General features: G+C 32.2%; 3 protein-coding genes and 1 long non-coding RNA gene across 5 annotated transcripts; all 4 read left to right on the forward strand.

The window, feature by feature from the left end:
- The first annotated feature begins 1851 nt into the window (after nucleotides 1-1851).
- On the forward strand, nucleotides 1852-8343 carry LOC107916727 (EVI5-like protein). Of its 2 annotated transcripts, XM_041099577.1 has the most exons (10): nucleotides 1852-2098; nucleotides 2457-2518; nucleotides 2658-2855; nucleotides 3009-3204; nucleotides 4663-4833; nucleotides 4914-5030; nucleotides 6633-6830; nucleotides 6944-7003; nucleotides 7089-7187; nucleotides 7993-8343. In XM_041099577.1, exons 3-10 carry the CDS (start codon nucleotides 2725-2727, stop codon nucleotides 8062-8064), a joined length of 1044 nt encoding a protein of 347 aa, XP_040955511.1. In that variant the 5' UTR covers nucleotides 1852-2098; nucleotides 2457-2518; nucleotides 2658-2724; the 3' UTR covers nucleotides 8065-8343. The 2 variants fall into 2 exon arrangements, with proteins under 2 accessions (XP_040955511.1, XP_040955512.1); XM_041099578.1 differs by lacking the exon at nucleotides 2457-2518.
- A 1334-nt stretch (nucleotides 8344-9677) lies between these two features.
- On the forward strand, nucleotides 9678-12160 carry LOC107916733 (WD repeat domain-containing protein 83). The gene is made up of 2 exons (XM_016846099.2): nucleotides 9678-9826; nucleotides 10287-12160. Exon 2 carries the CDS (start codon nucleotides 10310-10312, stop codon nucleotides 11207-11209), a length of 900 nt encoding a protein of 299 aa, XP_016701588.1. The 5' UTR covers nucleotides 9678-9826; nucleotides 10287-10309; the 3' UTR covers nucleotides 11210-12160.
- A 3232-nt stretch (nucleotides 12161-15392) lies between these two features.
- On the forward strand, nucleotides 15393-16270 carry LOC121220209 (uncharacterized). Its single transcript, XR_005917382.1, has 2 exons — nucleotides 15393-16140; nucleotides 16231-16270. It is a non-coding gene; the product is annotated as an uncharacterized lncRNA (long non-coding RNA).
- Nucleotides 16271-17064: 794 nt separating this feature from the next.
- On the forward strand, nucleotides 17065-18854 carry LOC107930457 (S-adenosylmethionine decarboxylase proenzyme). Its single transcript, XM_041099579.1, has 2 exons — nucleotides 17065-17223; nucleotides 17316-18854. Exon 2 carries the CDS (start codon nucleotides 17468-17470, stop codon nucleotides 18575-18577), a length of 1110 nt encoding a protein of 369 aa, XP_040955513.1. The 5' UTR covers nucleotides 17065-17223; nucleotides 17316-17467; the 3' UTR covers nucleotides 18578-18854.
- The last annotated feature ends 2274 nt before the right edge of the window (nucleotides 18855-21128 follow it).

Genomic DNA, 21128 nt, shown 5'->3' on the forward strand with positions numbered 1-21128 from the left:
ACAACATCTAAAAATTTACTAACTTTCAAAATTTCAACTTAAATCAAGTAGTATTTTGTTCTAGAATTCTAAAAACATCAAAATTATAGGAAAATGGACTAAATTAGCTTACCAATCAAACCTTAAACCTTAAAATCCCAAATTTTCTTTCTTTCCTTCCCTTTTTCTTTTTCTTTCCTTTCTCCCCTGTTTTCGTTTTGCTATTATGTTTCTATTCTCTTTTTCTCTCTTTTATTTCATTGTTTCTTTTTATTATATAATATAATATAATATAATATAATATAATATAATATAATATAATATATATACTTAACTTTTAAGTAATATTATTATAATATTATAATATATTTTAACTTTAGATTTTTAAATAAAATATTAATTATGCCGCCTCAACTTTAGAAAAAGGCATAATTTCCTATTTGGTCCTTTTAACTTTTCTTTAATCTATAATTAAACTTTTATCTCTATTGCAATTTAATCCTTTTTCATAATTAACCTCAATTTAGACAAATTCACTTAATTAAAACCTAATTAACTACACAACTAACTTCGTAAATATTTATGATAAATATTTACGAGTCCAATTTACCGAAATGGAGTCTCGGGAATATTTTTTTTTCAATTTTATCCTTTTTAATCAATTAACCATCGAAATGTTAAAATTTCTTAACGAAACTTTAATACTACCCTAATGACACTCCGTAAATATTTATAAAAATATTTACGACTCAGTTTATAATATCGAGGTCTCGATACCTCGTTTTTGACCCAATTTACCTAATAATTTCTTTTAAATCACAAAATTCACTAATTCAAAAATATTTCTAAAATCACACTTAACTTATAATTATTAATTAATATTTTTTTTCTAACTTTTTCATCGAATTTAGTGATCTCAAATCATTGTTCTGACACTACTGAAAATTGGGCTGTTACAAAAATGCTAAACCCGAACTTGACTCAGACCGCTTGTATTAAAATTTTTTGAGATTATTATTTTTATATAAAAATAAATTTAAAAAAATATAATATATCAAATACACTAAAAACATTAAAATAAATGTTCCCAACAAATTGAAAATACATTAAAAAAAGGTTTTATACTTAAATAACACTAAAATCGTTGCAACTTAGTAAGCAAAATGCCTTTAAAATAGTAGCAAACTTAACAATATTATACAATATCCGAACAAAATAATAATAAAATAGTAGCAATATAACAACGAAATGACAACAAAATGGCAGCAAAACAACAGTAAAAAAGAAAGTTTAGGTTGATTCGGGCCTATTTTTTGTATAAGCTCATTTTTTGGGCCTATAATTTTCTTCAAACCCTTCCACTTTTCGAGCTAGCCTTTGGGTCTGGATAGGTGATCTAACTCATGATTAGGTCATTATAGGTTCTGATAAACTCTTTTGGAGACAATGCATATAACTGCATATAGCCCCCAATCTATAAATAGGAGGATAATGTGCTTCAATGCACTCGAACCTACATCATACTATATTGGCAACAATGTTCATGTCAATCAAGGTAAGACTCAAACAATAACATTTGTATTCTTATTTTTATGTTTTTCAATTTTGTTGGGAATGGATTAAATTATTGTGATTAAATTTATTAAATCAAACTCAATTAATCATATTATATATATAATATAGATGTATCAATTTATTGTTGCATTTGCCATAAATAACAACACTATATTAACAAAATTAGATCATTTAACTTCCAATTTCCAAAATTCGAAAAATAAATTATTAATAACAATATTCACATGTATAATAGTTTAAAAAAATAATAATTGGATGCTATCGTCTCCTATTTATAACTAAAAAACATTTATCTCAAAGCACTGTTAATTATGATACTAGGATGGGAAGAGCTTCATGCTTGATGGGATTAGCCCGTTCTACATGTACGGTCTAGTTGAGCTCCGTTTCGTTTGGTGAAACAATGGCAACAGAAAGAAACCCTTAACTAAACCACCATTCTTAGTTTTTCTTTTTAAATTATTCTATTACTAATCCATCGATTTTTGCACAATTGATCAACTCTTCTTCGATCTACTCCTCAAATTCCTCCAAAAACTCCCAGGTTTATTGAATTTTTTAATATTTTCTTATATGGGTTTTTTTGTTTTTCTTTTTTCTTTCTTTCAATCGTGATTCATTGATTGATTTGGCAATTCTGGGATTTACCCGTTTCATATTATTGTGAAATATTGGTGGGGTTTTGATTTTCTCCTCGTGATCTTCTTGTTTGCATTTATTTGCTTTGATGATGAACGAATGTTCAAATTTATCATCTTTTTTTTTATAGCCTTTTTTTCCTTTGCTGGATTATACTTTTCTTGTGTTGTCTGTAATGAATTTGGCATATTTTCTTATTGATTATGATTATTATTTTAATAATAACTATTATTTTATGGTATATGCTCATAATCTTTTTTCAGAAACCAAAGCTCTCGTATTATGCTGTAGATATCATTTTTAATAGCTTCAGCCTGCTAGCAAGGTCTGTTGATTCGATACTTTCATCGTTTTAGATTGTCTCCTTTGTGATAAATAGAGTTTCCCTTTCAAAGTTAACTTACTTTTTTCTTGGTTAATTGTGGTTGTAAGCTTCATCATTGATTTCTTTTGACTGTTTTCAGATTGTTCCTTCTCAAAGGTTAGAAGAGAGTTAGCTGGTTTGCCTCTTGGCATGCTTGAATTAGTGAAATGGACAGGAGTAGAGGAATCAACGACTATGAACCCGGACCGGTTCCTTCAGAAAGCCGTGTGGACAGATATGGGTTTATAAAGCAGAATGTTAGTAATAGTAGTGCTGCAGAAGGCTTAGGAAAGAGTAGGTTAGTTTTCAAATGCGAGAGGTTATCTTTTTCTTTAATTATCGTCTATCAAGCTCTGTAAGGTGATATGAGTGTAGCTGTCTTTATGATTTTATACTTAGTGCTAACAAACATTAATTTTGATTGTGTTTTATGGTGATTATAAATTTCCAGGGAAGCTAGAAGAGTTAGGAAATGGAGGAAAATGATTGGGGTTGGTGGGAGTGATTGGAAACATTATGTAAGGAGAAAGCCTCATGTTGTTAAAAGGCGTATAAGGAAAGGAATTCCCGATTGTTTAAGGGGTCTTGTTTGGCAGTTGATCTCTGGAAGCCGAGACCTTTTGCTGATGAACCCGGGGGTCTATGAGGTACTTCTTTTTATTTATTGTAGGGTTTAGCATTGTTTCGTTAACAAACTGTATATTATTCTGAATGCTATAGCCTTCGCTTGACTTTCCTTTCCGTCTTAACATGCAATATTACTTATTTCTGCTAAGTTCTCTAACAGGAATTGAAAAAAAAAAATGGTCTTCTTCCTGCCTCGTTATTAATTTTTGTTTATCCTATATTTTACACTCTGTTTTCTATCCCAAATGCAACCTTTAGGTGCTTAATTCTAACCTCATGGATACTATTTTCTTTTGACTTGATCCCCAACTGGAGACTTGTGTTATTTTATTTGCTAAAATGCACCCAATAACCTGAGCACTAGTGAATTTTAGCATTGCTTCCAATTTGTAACAGAACTGGTTTTAATGCCTGTGTTTGAGTTTATTGGAACTGATGGCAGCGGAACTTATAATATAAATTAGAAGGAAAACTTCTACCAAGTTTTTAATATGATCGTATTGGGTATATTTGGAAGTTCCTATAGAAGGATGGGTCTGATGGGATAATATATCACAGTATTCTGAAATTTGCCTAAACCAGTTGATCAGTTTCATCTTAAGTCTTTTAAGCAGGTTTCTCTCAATCATTTCATGAGGATGAGGTTTAAATATTTAAGTAGCGATTCTATCTAGTCCACCAAAATATTCTTGATTTGAACAATACCATGAATGAAATCATTATGGTTGGAGCTCTATCCCTTGTATAACATGCCATTTTGTTTGAGAAATACTCTGGTTGAATCCAATTTGGATTTCAGTGGTAGAGTTGAAGTTCAACTGTCTGGACCAAACCCATCCAGACATCTTTCAGCACCTAGGTGGTGAACCAAAAACAGTTTCCAAGTGCTCATTTTGGGGTTATAAAATTGTTGTGGTTTAAAACAAAAGGCTTGTTAAGAAGGTTTGGGAACAAGGGTATTATTTTTCTGCAGGGTGACCATGAGAGAATGGACTTCTGAAGATCTGAGAATAGTTTTCAGTTTCCCTGTTGTTTTTAGTATTTTTAGTAATGTTCTTGTTTATTTTGAATCATTATGGACGCCAGCCTTGACATTAATATCGTATAACTTTATTGAGTGAATGTAAAAATCAATATTGACAATTCTAACTTCATCGTGAAATGCTTATGAATTGACTGTTGGCATTATGTTTGGTGTCATTTATATAACTTTTGGGTTAATAAAATCGGATTTTTGTCCTCATATTTATCCTTGCTCATTGGTCAAGGGAGCATGATTAATGTAATGTTGTTTTGATGATCAGGATTTGAATTGCTGGAAAAGTTCTTCTCTCATTTGATTTCTTTAGGGAGAATGTTTTTCTTATTTGGACTCAAACTGTTCCTTAGCTTAACGGGTTCTTTTCTTTCGTTTTTTTTTTCAGATTTTTTCTTTTATAATGAAAATGTTCTCGTTGCACATGTTTATGTTGTTGCAGCAACTTGTAATATATGAGACATCTGCTTCAGAACTAGATATAATCCGAGATATATCCCGCACCTTTCCGACGCATGTTTTCTTTCAGCAGAGACATGGACCTGGTCAGAGGTCCCTTTACAATGTTTTGAAGGCATACTCTGTCTTCGACAGAGCTGTTGGCTATGTCCAGGTTTGTCTCATGTCATTGGGGAGCCTCATATTATTATATGTCTAGGTTAATTGTGCTCTCGGTTTTTGTTGAAAATGCAGGGAATGGGCTTTTTAGCAGGTCTTTTACTTCTTTATATGAGTGAAGAGGATGCATTTTGGTTATTGGTTGCATTACTAAAAGGAGCTGTTCATGCTCCTATGGAAGGATTATATCAGGTATTATTGTATTTAAAACCTATTTTTACTATCTACAATGCTGAATTGACTATTTTATGTTGTTAATGGTTCATTAAGGACTTAGAAAAGATTGTGATACCACTATCTCTTACTCAGGCATTGACATATGGCTTTATAGCAGCTTATATTAGCTTCTGGGGTTAGGCTTTAAATTCATATGTTGATTTTATTATGGGTTCTCTGACTGAATCATGAACTTTTCCTAGATTAATTTGCAAGGGAACTTTTATATTTAGATTATAAATTGAATCTATAGATTTACATCTTTATTTGATCCCATAGCATGCTTATAGTGCATATATCTAGGCATTCTTGGTGAACAGAGCATTTTGTTGAAATGATACAAGTTGTAGCGGTCTAAAATTTAAGAACTACGCTCCACGCTTCAGCTTCTTCCAGTGTAATCTCCTCTCATGTTGGTATAGGCATATTGCTGTTTGGTTGGTAATTTAGCACATTTGGCATTCTACTCTAGGATAGTAATCTCAACAGCGTCTTGATGGAATAAATGCTACCAAAGAACAAAAAACCGAACCAGAGGTAAGCAATGAGAGACCTGCGGTTTTCGGTTCAACTATTTGAACCAACCAGTTCAATAAAATCTAAAGACGAATATTAACTAGATCTAAAAATTAAAAAGTAGAAAAAGAAAAAACCTGAAAACTTGGAAAGCTTCATAAAATAATAAAATATACAAAAAAAAATTATACAACTAGCATAGAAATCCAATACAAGGTACAAATACAAAGATAAGAATACTGCCGAGTAGCCAATTACGAACATATAACTTGCCCATAGTAGAGACATAATGCTAACTTACACAACCGGCTTTGAACATTAAGTGATGAGAACTTAGATCTTTGAATCAGACCAGATTGGCTGGTTCAATCAGGAATCGGCTGGTCCTTGGTTCAATCATATTAATATAACTGGAAATTTTGCCATCCAGTTTAAACTAGCAAGAGGGAACCAGTTAACTTGGAAATAACCCATTAAAATTGGAGTGTTGGCTTTTTTATTCCTTTTTTTGGTACAGTGGGACAAGATCCAACTGATTGCTCAAAAGAAAGCAGGACAGCAATACTAAATGTATCTCTTTAGAATGGCACTGGGATGCCAGTGATCGAAAGAGGACGAGGCACTACTGTGAATCATTTCTTTCTTGGTTTGGCTATCATTGTCCAGCAAAGAAAGAAGATAAAAAGAATATAAAAAAAAAGAAAAAAAGATAGAGAGGCATCAATGTATTCCTTAGGTTAAATCGTCTTATATTTCAATGACAATCCAAGCTTCTGTGCAAATGTGGTTTTTAGCCCAAATTATTGAAACATCTAGCGAAGACTAAAACCCATTGAAACTGTTACACATCAAAAGTCTCAACTGTTGTTGTCATTTCCTTCCGCTTCCAGAGACTCAACTGTTCCTGGTTGAACTGGCTGGTCCCGTCCTTTGTTTTTCATAATTGATTGTAACACAACTTCCTTGGAATATATTATCCCTGGCGTTTGATGCATTTTTCTTGAGGCATTCAATCAAATATATATTGTTTCATTTCTCTGAAAATTTGTATGCGCTTGATAGGTGGGGCTGCCTCTTGTACAGCAATACCTGTTTCAGTTTGAGCACTTAGTGAGGGAGCACTTGCCAAAGCTGGGTGAGCATTTTAGCCGGGAGATGATAAATCCAAGCATGTATGCTAGCCAGTGGTTCATAACTGTATTCTCATACTCTTTCCCATTTCCTTTGGCTCTTCGAATTTGGGATGTATTTCTCTTTGAGGTTAGTGGTTGGAAATATGATATCGGTTCAAGCTGTTGAATTAATTACATGGCCTGGAAATTGGTTTGCAGTAAAAGAAAAAGACAAACAAAATAATTTATTTTATTTTTCAGGGTGTTAAGATTGTCTTTAAAGTTGGTTTGGCCCTTTTGAAGTACTGCCATGATGATTTGGTAATTAGTTCAAGACCTCTTTATTTTCTCGAGATCCAACAAACCATTTTATCTTGCATTGATACATTGTTACATTGTTCATCAGATAAATTTATCCTTTGAGAAACTCATTCATGCTTTGCGTAACTTCCCGGAGGATGCAATGAATCCTGATATATTGCTGCCCATGGCTTATTCAATCAAGGTTCTGTCTCTCTCAACCCAAGTTTTTATGGCATTAAGTACTTTAAAATTTCTCATGTCCATTCATTTTTAAGATCCGCATGCACCTTTTCTTATGGCATGATGGTCTTTAGCCATGAACACTTATTTGAGCTATGTACTTGATCTATATTGGTTTTACGAATAGCAGGTGCCTGAGCTGCTCTGGAATGTATGTAATGTGCTTGAACTTTCTGATCTTGAATCACCTGTTGATTAGTTAATATAATTTTTGCTCAAAAGGCTATTGGTTAATTTGCTCAAGTGTATGTTGTAAACAATGAGAAGTGAGAACCTTGCTAACGGTTTCTTGTGGTAAAAACAAATTAACGTCGCGACTTAAATGTTTTAGGTCAAAGTATCATTGAGGTCTCTGTATTAGGATTCAGATTATATTTTGCCCCCTCTACTAAAAAAATGGGCAAATTAGTCCCTGTATGTTAGACCAAAGAGAAAATTGATCGTTTCTGCTAAAAATTTTATCCATCTGTACTATTAAAAACTAGTGTGGCTTATGGAATAACCGGATAATGACACATGGCATGTCACCTGTACCTCATGTTGAAGTACAAAGATCAGTTTTTAATGGTAAAAATAGATGAAATTTTTAATAAAAAGATCAATTTGCTCCTTGATCTAATTTAAAAGGATTAATTTGCCCATATTTAGTAGAAGGGCAAAATGCAATCCGACTCCTAGTACAGAGACCTCCATGATACTTTTATCAATGTTTTCTAGTAATGAGTTTGAATTAAGTACTCTTATATTTATGTTTGAATGGTGATTAGGTATCCCGGAGCTTAGCAGAATCGAAAATCGAGTACGAGAAGCAAAATAGAAAGCCAAAGATTGAAGCATAAACAAGTGCATTGAAGGTTGTCCATCTAAGCAACCATTCTGCCTGTACATTCTTATTCTCAGTTGTTCTTTTGCTTTTATATTGTGTTATAAGAAGAAGCATATACAGACCTCTTTATAGACCTATTTAGTTACTTAAACATGGTGTTCTTTTCTTTTTTTTTCTTTTTAATGAGATGATATGCATAAAATTGTAAAAAGAAAAAAGTTAAATTCTGCTATCAGTTCTTGTATTTTACCAAAATTGTGGATTTAATCCATGTATTATAATTTGATCTTTTTATTCTGCTTGCTTAATTTTTAAAATTTCAGTCATTCACCAAACTGTATAACCTTTAAATCCATTTTGTTAATTTCAAAACCTGATGTGATAATTATATGTGTAATGCCATGTTAATTCGTTATTTTCATATTACTCAATTTTGTTTAATGAAATTAACGACTATCAATTGCATCAAATTTGAAATTTCAAAATTCGAAAAAATATAAAGATTTAGAATAATCCAATTAGAGAATATAATTGTACTCATAGTACAATTAGACCTGATCATGAGTCGGGTTGAATTGATGTAAAATTTTAGGCTTGTTTTTTAAGTCCAAGCTTGATTTGGCCCGAAAATGGGTTTACATTTTTGCTCAAGCTCGGTCCAGATTAAAAATGTTAAATTCGGGCTTCACTTGGCCCGTCCGTATTAACTTTTTAGGTTATTTTTTTATAAAAAAGAAATTTAAAAAATATAAAGCGCTAAATACACTAAAAATACTTACAAATTAGCAAACAAATACTTCTAAAATAATAAAAAAATGAACAATAAAACAAGAGTCATAATAACAACAAAATAATAGTAATATAATAGTAAAATGGCAACAAAATAACAACAAAAAAGAAAGTTTAGGCTGATTCGGAATGGACTAGGGCTAAAAATTCTTTTTTTTCCTTGAATTTTTTATTTAAATTTTATTGACTACATCTATATTTATGTTTTTACATAATATAAATTATAATGTATTTTTAGGTTAAATTTCAAATTCATTATACTAATTGTTTTAAATATCAATATACTAACTTATAATATGCCACGTTTTATAATAAATTAGTTTAATATCTTTTTGGTGATTTTAATATATAAAATATATTTAAAAATACCATATTATAAAAAGCTTTTAAAAAAATTAATATTTTTAGATTTAGGTACTTATATAGTTATATTATGTAAAGATGAAAAGATTTAACATAAATAGGAAATCAAGAAAAAAAAATTAAACCAACTTAACTTCAACTAAATCAAAATTTAAAAAAAAAAATTTCTTTTCCGGTATTTGACATTAACCGTTAGATCCACTTGAATCTAAGTTATATTTTTTACTCGTCGATGGGTATTGATCTACCATAATAATCGTCGAATTGTCACTTATAACTCGCTAGTTTGAACCTTTTTTTTTTAAATAAACTTAACAATTGAATGAATTAAATAAAAAACTTTCTAATAGTTTAATAACTTAAATGAAAATTTTTGGATAGTTTAATAATCATTTTATAATTTTTAAAAAGTTAAGTGATCGAAATGTAAAGTTACTAAGAATAGTTTACCCTTCTTAATAAGTAAAATTTATCCTAATGGTCCTTCCCTTCCCTTCTATGTTTTAGAAAAGAAAATCTACTTAGCGTCTTTATAATAACGAGAAAGGTAAGAGCTGCTGCAATCTCAATCTTCACAAAGTAATTCAATTAGGGTTCCAAGGAATTCCGAATCTCATTTCTCAGTAAGTTTTAATCCATTTTATTTTCAGTTTTTGAGCTTAAATCCTCTATTGTTGATGAAATTAGATAATAAAGCTGATATCCCATGTTTAAAGCTTCGTCGTTTATCCTAAATTTCCTTAGGCTAAACCCTAGAACGGGCCAAAACCCTAATACCCAAATCAGAAATCTCACTATGGAATAGAAAAAACTAACTAGTTTTATGGTTAAGGAACTTGTAGAGAATCAAAAGCAATGTGAAGAACAGTTGAATGATTCCGTAAGCCAATCAAATTTAGACATTGTTAAACAAGTTTGCAAGATTACTAGACAGTGCCTAGAACTGATATCCCATGGCTAAAGCTTCATCATTTATGTTAAGCTAAACCCTAGAACTGGCCAAAACCCTAATACCCAAATCAGAAATCTCACTATAGAATAAAAAAAAAAAACTAACTAGTTTTATGGTTATGGAATTTGTAGAAAGGGAAAAAGAAGAGAGAAAAATGAGCACATCGGAGCTGCCAAGGAAAGAAGCCAATGTCCTAAAAGGCCACGAAGGTGCAGTTTTAGCGGCCAGATTCAACAGCGATGGCAATTATTGCCTCAGCTGCGGCAAAGACCGCACCATCCGTCTTTGGAACCCCCACCGTGGCATCCACATCAAAACCTACAAATCTCACGGCCGCGAAGTACGCGACGTCCATGTCACCCTGGATAACTCTAAGCTGTGTTCTTGTGGTGGAGACAGACAGATTTTCTATTGGGATGTTTCCACCGGTCGTGTTATTCGCAAGTTTCGTGGCCATGACGGTGAGGTAAACGCGGTGAAGTTTAACGAGTATGCATCTGTGGTAGTATCTGCTGGTTATGATAGATCGTTGCGTGCTTGGGACTGTAGGTCTCACAGCACTGAACCCATACAGATAATTGACTCGTTTTTGGACACTGTTATGTCTGTATGTTTAACCAAGACCGAAATTATTGGTGGGAGTGTTGATGGAACTGTTCGAACATTTGATATTCGTATCGGTCGAGAAATATCAGATGACTTAGGGCAACCTGTCAACTGTATCTCATTGTCAAATGACAATAACTGCATATTAGCTAATTGCTTGGATTCAACTTTACGACTTTTAGATAGGTCCACAGGTGAACTATTGCAAGAATATAAAGGACATGCTTGCAAGTCCTACAAAATGGATTGCTGCCTAACCAACAGTGATGCGCATGTAACTGGTGGATCTGAGGATGGCTCGATTTTCTTCTGGGATTTAGTAGATGCATCTGTGGTTTCAAAATTTCGAGCTCATTCATCAGTGGTAACAAGTGTGAGTTACCACCCGAAAGACAACTGTATGATAACCTCCTCCGTGGATGGCACTGTTCGAGTTTGGAAAACATGAGGTTATGAACAATCAAGCTTGTCACTTCTTATTGCATCCTAATTGCAAGAACTATGGAGGTTTGGGACCTGACATTTAGCTTAGTTTGCTCTGTAAATTGTTGTTAAATGATGGAACCATATATTTTTCCATATTAATACCCCAATGCACTTCTTTGGTTTGTGAGAATTCTCATGTCATCACATCTTTGTTTAGAACTCTTGGTTTCACATTTCCCCTCTTTTAATTTTTCGGGACCTGGTTTTTTTGAGAGATTTTGAGGCAGCAAGAGAATGTGGTTTTCGCTCTGCGTTTCTTTCATTGGCTGTGGTCGGAATACGAGTTTTCTCCGGACTTTGAGTTGCATATCAGAAAGAATTTTTTTTCATCAGACCAATTTTGAACCCAAGCCAGGTTCTTTAGAACGCTACTTAAGATGTCTTTGTGAAAACAAATCAGTTGAAGAAGGTGTAGATGTGTTCTCCATCTTGACTGAGATTGGTTATTGTCCATCAATAGAGACGTGGAATTTAGCATTATTGGCTTGTCTTAAGGTTGGTAGGAATGATCTTATGTGGAAATTATATCAGGATATGGTAGAACCTGGTGTTGGGGTCGATATTGATGTTGTGACTGTTGGGTGTTTGATTCAAGCCTTTTGCATTGATGGGGAAGTTTCGAAAGGCTAGGAGCATCTTCTGCCGATAGGTTGATGCCGGATATGTTGCAGAGGGAATGGAACGGTTCAGAGAGACGCTGAAGAATCAACTCAAACTGCGACACGGTACTTTCGAGAAACTGATTTGATCTCTCAGAAAGTGATAGGTTCCATGATTCTTTACTTTTAAATTTTATGCTTAGATTAGGATATGCACTTAAAACAAACATATGCCATTCTATTGTTAACAAGTTTTGTCAAATGAATGCTCATCTTGTTGGAATCATGTTAGAGTGCATTAAATTTGATTTTAATTATATTAAGTATTTATTATTAAAATATTTTATGTAAATGAATTTATAGTGGCATTCCAATAATGATAATAATGAATGTAAATTATGAGATAAATTGAGATTAAAAAAAAAAAAGAAGCTTAAGGCATAATGTGAAATTTAGCACTTAATGTTTAAATTTTTTTATCAATTTGATTTTTTTATCTCAAAAAAAAATAAAGAAAAAATAAATAAATAAATAAAAAACTAGAAGTATAGTTTAATGCTAAAAAAAGAGATGGGAAATAATTTTCATATTTAAAGTGCTACGTTAGATAAACGTTATTCCATTAAAAACGCTTAACAGTTAAGTGATCATCTTATAACGACCTGATAATATTAATGACAGTTTTGTACGATTTAAAAAGTGAGTGATCGAAATGAAATTTTAATTAAAATTTAGGGACAAATAATATAGTTTACCCAAAAAGTATTGATGCAAATCTAAAAATTAAATATGCAATTTAACCCAATTGGACCATCCTAGAAGGATCATATCTTTGGAAAACTGCAGAGTGGAAAGTACGTTCATGTCTTGTCATTATTCTTATCGAAATAGTTGTTTAAAGGTCATTTTCACGTTATATTGAAAGTATCTTATACTAATCATTAGTATTTTTTAAAATTATTATTTCGATACCTTCTTAATTTTTTTTTATTTTAAGATAATTTTGTATTTATTTAAGTAGGAAAATAGCAAATTTGACTTTATGTATTTTGTCAAATCTTCTAATACAATATCTCTACTTTGAAAATGTTTATTTTGGTACCAAAATAGATATTTTCAAAGTAAAAGTACCATATTAAAAGATTTAATAAAGTATAAGGGCCAAATATGCAATTATCCTTATTTAGTGTAATTATGAGTTTTATATTTTCACTAGGGTTTTTTACGTTGTTGATTAGAATTTAAAAAAATCATAAATTTTTTTATGGTGCTAGCAATTCGTTGTTGTTCATATGTTATGATATGAATATACCACACCAAATCATTATCTATAGATGATGAGATTCCATTGATACAAAGTTAATTCCAATAGACTTATTGGAGGGTCCCATTGGCGTGCATCCAATAGGAATTAAACCTATGAATTCTCCAATTATGAGTTGGGCGTTTTAACTATTCAGCCATAGATGCTTAGCGGGGATCCTCGTACATGGTGAATAACTAAATTCCAATTGAAATGAAATATTTAGAATAAATCAATGCAATTTAGGAGGAATCAATGAAAGGACATCAGTTCAAATCCTGGATTTTCGAATTGAGAGAGATCAAGAGTCCTCACTATTTCTTAGATTCATGGACCCAATTCAATTCAGTGGAATCTTTCATTCACATTTTTTTTCCACCAAGAACGTTTATAGAACTCTTGGACCCCTGAATTTGGAGTATCCAATTTTCACGCAATTCATAGGGTTCAACAAGCAATAGATATTTCACGATCAAGGGTGTAGTATTATTTGTAGTAGTGGTCCTTATATATCGTATTAACAATTGGAATATGATCGAAAGAAAAAAATCTCCTGAGCAATCGGCAACACTGGTATGTATTTATCACAAAATATATACTTGTATTTTATATTAGTAGACCGAAAAAAATATTTTTTAATGGTATCGCCGATATGTCAGGTGGCACCGAAATTAATTAATATTTTTTTAAAAAAATTAAAAAAGAGCTAAAACTTGGTTTGGGAGCCGAACCCATGATTGATCAGTCACGTCGGTGGTAGGTTGTCAGGCCGGTGCCATCTAGTTGTCGGCGGCACTGGCCTGACGGCTTGCCAGCGACGTGATCGGTCAATCACGGGTTCGACTCTCAAACCGGGTTTTTCAGCTTTTTTTTAAGTTTAATAAAAAAAGAATTTATATATATTAAATTATTTCGATACCTCCTGACACGTCAACGACACCATTAAAAAATATATTTTTTACTTGATACAACACAAATATAGGGGACCAATACAATACCGATATTGCCAATTGCTCAAGCTACACCAAAGAAAAGTTATTATTCTTTACACTACAAATCACCAACACAATCATTGGTGACAGGCTAACTTAGTGCAGCCAATTGGTTAGGTAGCACCATGAGTTCACTATGCAATCTACCTATATTCATAAATAATGTACCTGTTATTTAATTTTGTTATATTATTTAGGTAAAAAAACTCATCTTTCTAGTTTCTACTTTAATTTATCAAAATTTAATTCACAAGCATTATTAAGAAAAAATTAAAAAGCGAATACAGTTGGTTAACACATAAATTTGATTTGTCGATTTTTTTTAAATTATTACATAAATCATTAACTTATTGATTCTTATTAATTTATTACATACAAATTGTTGAACCGTCGATTTTTATATCAATAATTGAATAATATTACTAATTAGATTTAACTTTTCGATTTTCTGTAAAATATGATGATCAAATTGTAACAAATTAAAGTCGAATGGATGAACTTTAGAAATAAAGTTGATAGGGGCGGGTGAGTGGAGATTGTGATCCTTTCTTAATTCTTATCCACCAAAGCTTCCAACTTGCCCACATATCATTATTGGACCCTCACCATTTACCCACTTTTATTTATTATTTTTATACCCAAAAAAGAATTTTATTTGTTTTTATTCCCTCTTTAAAGGACCCAATTTGTCATTTATTTATAATTCAAAGTTGCTTTTTATTTTTTTTCCTTTTCCTTTTACTATTAATATTGTTTTCCAATTGACTCAACTGCCCTCAAAGGCATCACATGTCATTCTCAATAATTTATATGATAAGATGAAAACAAAATCCAAACTTTATAATTATTTAATTCATCTATCAATTAATTTTAGCAATTGGTCAATGATGAAAATTATTAATGAGATGATTTAATTGATTTTTTTTATTAAAGACCGGAGCTTAATTGATGAGAATTTAGTGTATGAGCTCAATTGGCTTTTCTTTTTCTTTCATTTTTTCTTAAAAGCTTTTTGTATCTAAGGGCATTTAGGGGTGTTAATACATGATATCAATAGAGGTCAAGATGGAAGGGATGGTGTTCTGGTCCAAAAAATAAAGAAGAAACTTCCTCAAATGAATTGTCTGGGTTACTTAAACTATGGGTATTTCGAGTCAGATCTCGAGTCGGGTTCTTATATATATATTTTAGTTGTATAGTAATTTATCTTCCCTCTTGTCGAAGAAGAGTTATAAAGTAACTCTTCTGAGATAAGCTTATACTTATGATGTGTGTAATTTGGGGCTTATTATATATGTTTTAACCTCAAACTTTATTGAGCAAATTTTGTTGTTCGATAGTGTGGTACAAGAATTAAGCCCCAAATTACACATATCATAACTGTAAACTTGTTTCAGAAGAGTCAATTTATAACTCTTTTTCGACAAGAGAGGGGACAAATTGTTATACAATTATAAAAATATAATTTAAGTAATCTCAGGCAATTCATTTGAGGGTTCTAACCCAAAACACCTATAGTTTAAGTAACCTCAGGCAATTCATTTGAGGGTTCTAAACCAGAACACCATTCCTCTCTATCTTGACCTCTGTTGGCATCGTGTATCAATAGGGACAAGGACCTTGCCTCTCAAAAAATAAGAAATTACTCTTTTTATCCCTTCCAAAAGGAAGAAATTATATATTAATATATAGTGAAATTATAAATTAATTTTTTGTCCTCAATAAAAAAAAGTTATTATCAAACTTATCTTTCGAAGAAATCCATGAACCGAAGCAAAGGGTATGACCGTAATTTAAAGCAAGACTAAGGGGAAGTATGTAAAAACAATCCGTCTTGGTTTGTTCTTCATGCCCTTGACGTTTTCTTCGCAAAACCTCAAAATAGAAAACAAAAAGGAAAGAACAAGAAAATTTCTGAGCTTCCTTTTGGGTATTTTGTTGATCTTTTTTCTGATTCTTTTTAGGTTTTCTACACTTCCTTAGATTTGAATTTAAACTGGTAAGTTAAAGAGAATTCTTGTCTAATTTTTTTGTTTAAATTTTGCTGCATTTTTTGGTAGATTAATTGATTTTCTTTTTTGATTTTCAGGTTTTATCTAAAAGGTTCAAAAGGAGGGGTATTTACATTGTGAGTGTTACCTTTCGCTCATTATTATTTATATTTATTTGTCAAATTGAGATTCCTATGTTCTTTTAAGCCTTTAAACTTTTTTTTTTCTTTATGTTACTATTTCTTTTTGATGGATTAATCGTTGTTGACTGGATATGTTTATGTATTGTGTTATTGAACTGAAGAGCCTGGAAAATTTTTTGCAATGAAGTTAATAAAAGTTAATTAGAAGATTATATGTATATATATTTCATATTAATATTGGAAAAGTCCTTTCTGAAGCTTCTTAATACTGAGTATATATTCATATAGTTGACTAATTATCAGGAACAGAAAAGGAATTTATGAGTAAAAAGGAAAGAGAAATTGAAGCTTGAATTAAATTTTTGATTTGAAATTTTGAAATCATATATATATATCTGTCTGTAAATTCTAGTACAAATTAATGAAGTCCAAAAAATCATAAAGAAAATAATGATACTTCCAAACAGACCTGGAATCGTGATGATGATGAATAAGTTTTTTTTTTTTTTAATGTAAACCATGGATTAAACCGTTACAAGGAAACGGAATGTTATCCTGTTAATTATCTTGTTCAATGACGGGTTTTGGAAATTGAGCTGATGTCCGAGGCTCTTCTTTGTTTGTTTCATTGTATTGTTGAATGTTGGTTGGTGGATCTTCAATTGTTTGAATTTCTCTTTGAGTATCATATTTGATTGGTTCATTGTTTGCATATTATGTATTTGGGTGTATATTTGATTATTTAAAGTTGTTTTAGTGCTTAATTTTGTGTTTGGGTGGCTTTATCAGGAAAGACTGAATGATCTAATGGAGACCAAGGGTGGGAAAAAGACTAAGTCCAATAGTAGTAGTAAATCCTTTTTCTATGAAGCTCCTTTAGGTTACAGCATTGAAGACGTTCGACCTCACGGTGGAATCAAGAAGTTCCGATCTGCTGCTTATTCCAACGTGAGTTTTTTACTTGGATTTTGTGGTCATCGTAAATATACTGATAGAATCTTTTGACTGACATCTTCTGATGCTTTTTATTGTTTTTGCAGTGCGTCCGAAAGCCATCATGAGATTTGCGAGATTCATAGATAGTCCCAAAGCCTCAACCACACTGCAATTATATCTAGTTTGTTTGTTTACTTGCTTGCTTCCTTATTCTCTAGTTCTTCCTTCTTTGTATGCTTGTTTATTTTAATCCAAGATGGCCTTCCCTGTCTCTGCAATCGGATATGAAGGCTATGAAAAAAGACTTGAGATTTCGTTTTTTGACCCTGGTTTTTCTGTTGATCCTCGAGGGATGGGCCTCCGTTCCTTATCCAAAGCACAATTGGATGAAATCCTAAAACCGGCTGAATGCACAATTGTTTCTTCACTATCAAACAATCATGTCGATTCATATGTTCTTTCTGAATCAAGCCTCTTTGTCTACCCATACAAAATCATCATAAAGACTTGTGGCACTACGAAATTGCTCTTTTCGATCCCTGCTATTCTGAAACTGGCCAACAGCCTTTCACTTTCTGTACAGTCTGTGAGGTACACTCGTGGGAGCTTCATATTTCCTGGGGCTCAACCATTTCCACACCGTAACTTCTGTGAGGAAGTAGCGATCCTTGATCGCTATTTTCTTAAGCTTGGTTCTCATAGAAAGGCTTATATTATGGGTGGTTCTGATAAAACAAAGACATGGCATGTTTATTCAGCTTCTGCACGAATGAGTAGTCATTCAAATCCGGTGTATACTTTAGAAATGTGCATGACCGGTTTGGACAGGAAGAAAGCCTCTATCTTTTACAAAACTCATGCAAGTTCAGCAGCTTCAATGACCGAGCATTCAGGAATCCGAAAGATTCTTCCACACTCGCAAATATGCGATTTCGAGTTCGACCCTTGCGGTTACTCCATGAATTCGATTGAAAAGGGTGCAATCTCAACAATCCATGTCACTCCAGAAGATGGTTTCAGTTATGCTAGTTTCGAGGCATCTGGTTATGATTTTGAAACTCTGAATTCGAATAAACTGATCGAGAGGGTTTTGGCTTGTTTCAAACCAACTGAGTTCTCTGTATCTCTGCATGTTAACATGACCCGAGATGACCTCAGGTGTAGGATGCCATCTTACGTGAATGGATACTGTTGCGAAAAAAGGAGCTTTGAACAGCTCGGGAATGGGGGTTCGGTCATGTACTACAGCTTTGTTGGGGGTGACATGTGTGTGTCCCCTAGGTCAATTCTGAAATCATGCAGCTGGAATGAGGATGAGCAAAGTGTTGGGGTTAGGCCTGCTCCATACCATTTGAGTGCTCTATAGCTTTGGATTGAATCTGTTTCTGGAAAAAGAGAATTGCACTGGCTTTAAAGCTTTAAAGGTGAGGGACCAGAAGGATAAGGATGTTGAACTGAAATTATGTTTTGTTTTTAATAATATTTGTCTGTGTTGTTTTATCTTTGAATAAATGTAATTATCAGTGATATTGAGTGGCAAATGGGACTAGAATAAATTGTGGGATTGTTGTTACTGTAGCATTTTCTGGGAAAATACCAAGGAAGCCCCTGTAATTAGGGGTGGATTGCATTTTGGCTCTTCAGTTAGTCTTTATATTTTGAAATGTGCAAATTAGTTCATCTGTTAAATTTTTTCTAATGATCAGTGGAATGTTAATTTAAATGATTAATTACTAATTTGATATCTAGATTATAGATAAGATATCATTTTGGTTTTTTTAAATTAACAATAATTCTAAAAAATTAAAAAAATCTGAAAAATAAATCTAAATTATTAAAATCATATTAAAAGTATTAAAAATTATGTTAAAAATTCCACAAATTTAGTCGTCAATGTTTATAAAATTTGTCATTTTAGTTCTTTTTTTAAACAAACTGTCCCTTTAAAAATCAAAGTTAGGTTTCCATTAAAACAAAATCAAACCAAGTTTTATAAAAGCCAAAATTCACATTCAAAGAAGCTCTTTGTTGGTGAATCATTGTGTTTTTTTTTTCTTTTTGAAAAATTGAACTCTCATTCAATAATGGGAGTCATTTCCATTTTTCAATAAAATTCTCGATTTGATAAGAACTATCTAATGCAATGAGGAACTAACCTTACTTGTTGAAAACGCTCTCCAATGTAATTTTAGAATCACCCATTTCAATAAAATCATGGTTTTATAACTGTTGAATACAATCAAACAAAAGAAGCAACACATTTACAGTAAACAAAGCCTTTTGATTTTGCACCTCTCTTTGGCAACGAAGAAAAAGGTGAAGACAATGAGCTCCTTTTGCTGCTTCTCCACCTTTGGAGATGTGTTGATGGCTTTGGAGTTTTATTTTGTTGAGTAGAACTCCTATTTCAGTCAAATTTGAGAAATAATCTTCCAATTAAATTGTGTTTATTTGTTTCAATCAAACTTTAATTAGTCTAGATTATTTTATTATTATTTGACCTATGAATTTAACCTATAAATAGGCTCTTTTACAACCTTATAAAAGACACCCATTAGAGATTAGAACTCATAACACTTTTGGAGAATTTTTTGTTTACGTTTTGAAGATTCTTTGTTTTTTCGGGTTTTGGGATTTAGTTTTTATTTCCATCTTTATACTATTCGTTCATTTGCCATTATAGTAAAATTATCTTTACCTGTGGTTTTTTATCCCCTTTGGAGATGTTTTTCAATTTTAATTTTGTATGTTCAATTTCTCAATTTATTTCGCTATTTTTACTTATTCGTTGTTTAATCAGGTCTGTCCCCAACAAGTGGTATCAGAGCTAGTTTAATTTTCGTAGATCAGCTCGTTCAGAGATAGTAACAATAAGGTTTGACATTAAAAAGTTCGATGGTGTCACAAATTTCAATATATGGCAAGTTTGAATGATGGCAATTTTAATTCAGACTAGCTTGAAAAAGGTCATTACCGGGAAAAAAACCTGAGAATCTAAATCAATCAGAATGGGAAGAGATTGATGAAAAGACATTGTTTGTAATCCAGTTGTACCTCGCGAATAGGGTATTATAGGAGATATTGATAAAGAAGACCTCATCCGCCTTGTGGAAAAGGTTAGAAACTCTTTATGCTACTAAGTCTGTGGCTAACCGTTTAGTGTTGAAACAACGTCTATTTATGTTTCACATGAACGAAAATGAGCTTCTTAGAGATCACATCAGTCAATTCATTACCCTTTTAAATGATTTAAATAACATTAAGGTTCATATTGACGATGAAGATCAGGCTATGCTATTATTTTGTTATTTACCCCTTTTATACAGGTCTTTCAGGGAAACATTGATTTATGACAGAGGCAAACTCTCGTTCGAGGATGTGAAGGGTCATTTATTGAGTAAAGACAAACTCGACAATGAGTTTGGTTCGGATAGCAAGGCAGATAGGCAAACTTCCGTTTTGGTAGCATCAAGGAAGCGAGACAAAAGGTGTCGCTATTGTAAGAAGTTAGGTCACGTCAAAGCAGATTGTTATAAACTACGAAATAAAATGGCTACTGAGAGTAACGAGAAAGATGCAGTTGGTGCTAATTTGGTCGATGAAAGCAGTGATGATTTTTGTTAGTGTCAACGAACGAAAGCTCCGAGCTTACATCCGAGTGGATCCTAGATTCAGGATGTTCTTTCCACATGTGTCCCAATAAAGAATGGTTCTCCACATACAATTCGGTTGAAGGTGGATTTGTACTCATGAGAAACGATTCATCCAGTAAGGTAATTGGTATTGGTACTGTTAAATTAGGATGCACGATGGGATGATTAGGACACTCTCAAATGTCAGGTATGTACCTGATTTACGAAAGAATCTCATCACCTTAAGTATTTTAGACTCGATGCAGAATCAACATCGAGTCGAGC

This window comes from Gossypium hirsutum, chromosome D08 (genome assembly GCF_007990345.1).
Source record: "Gossypium hirsutum isolate 1008001.06 chromosome D08, Gossypium_hirsutum_v2.1, whole genome shotgun sequence".
Lineage (NCBI taxonomy): Eukaryota > Viridiplantae > Streptophyta > Magnoliopsida > Malvales > Malvaceae > Gossypium > Gossypium hirsutum.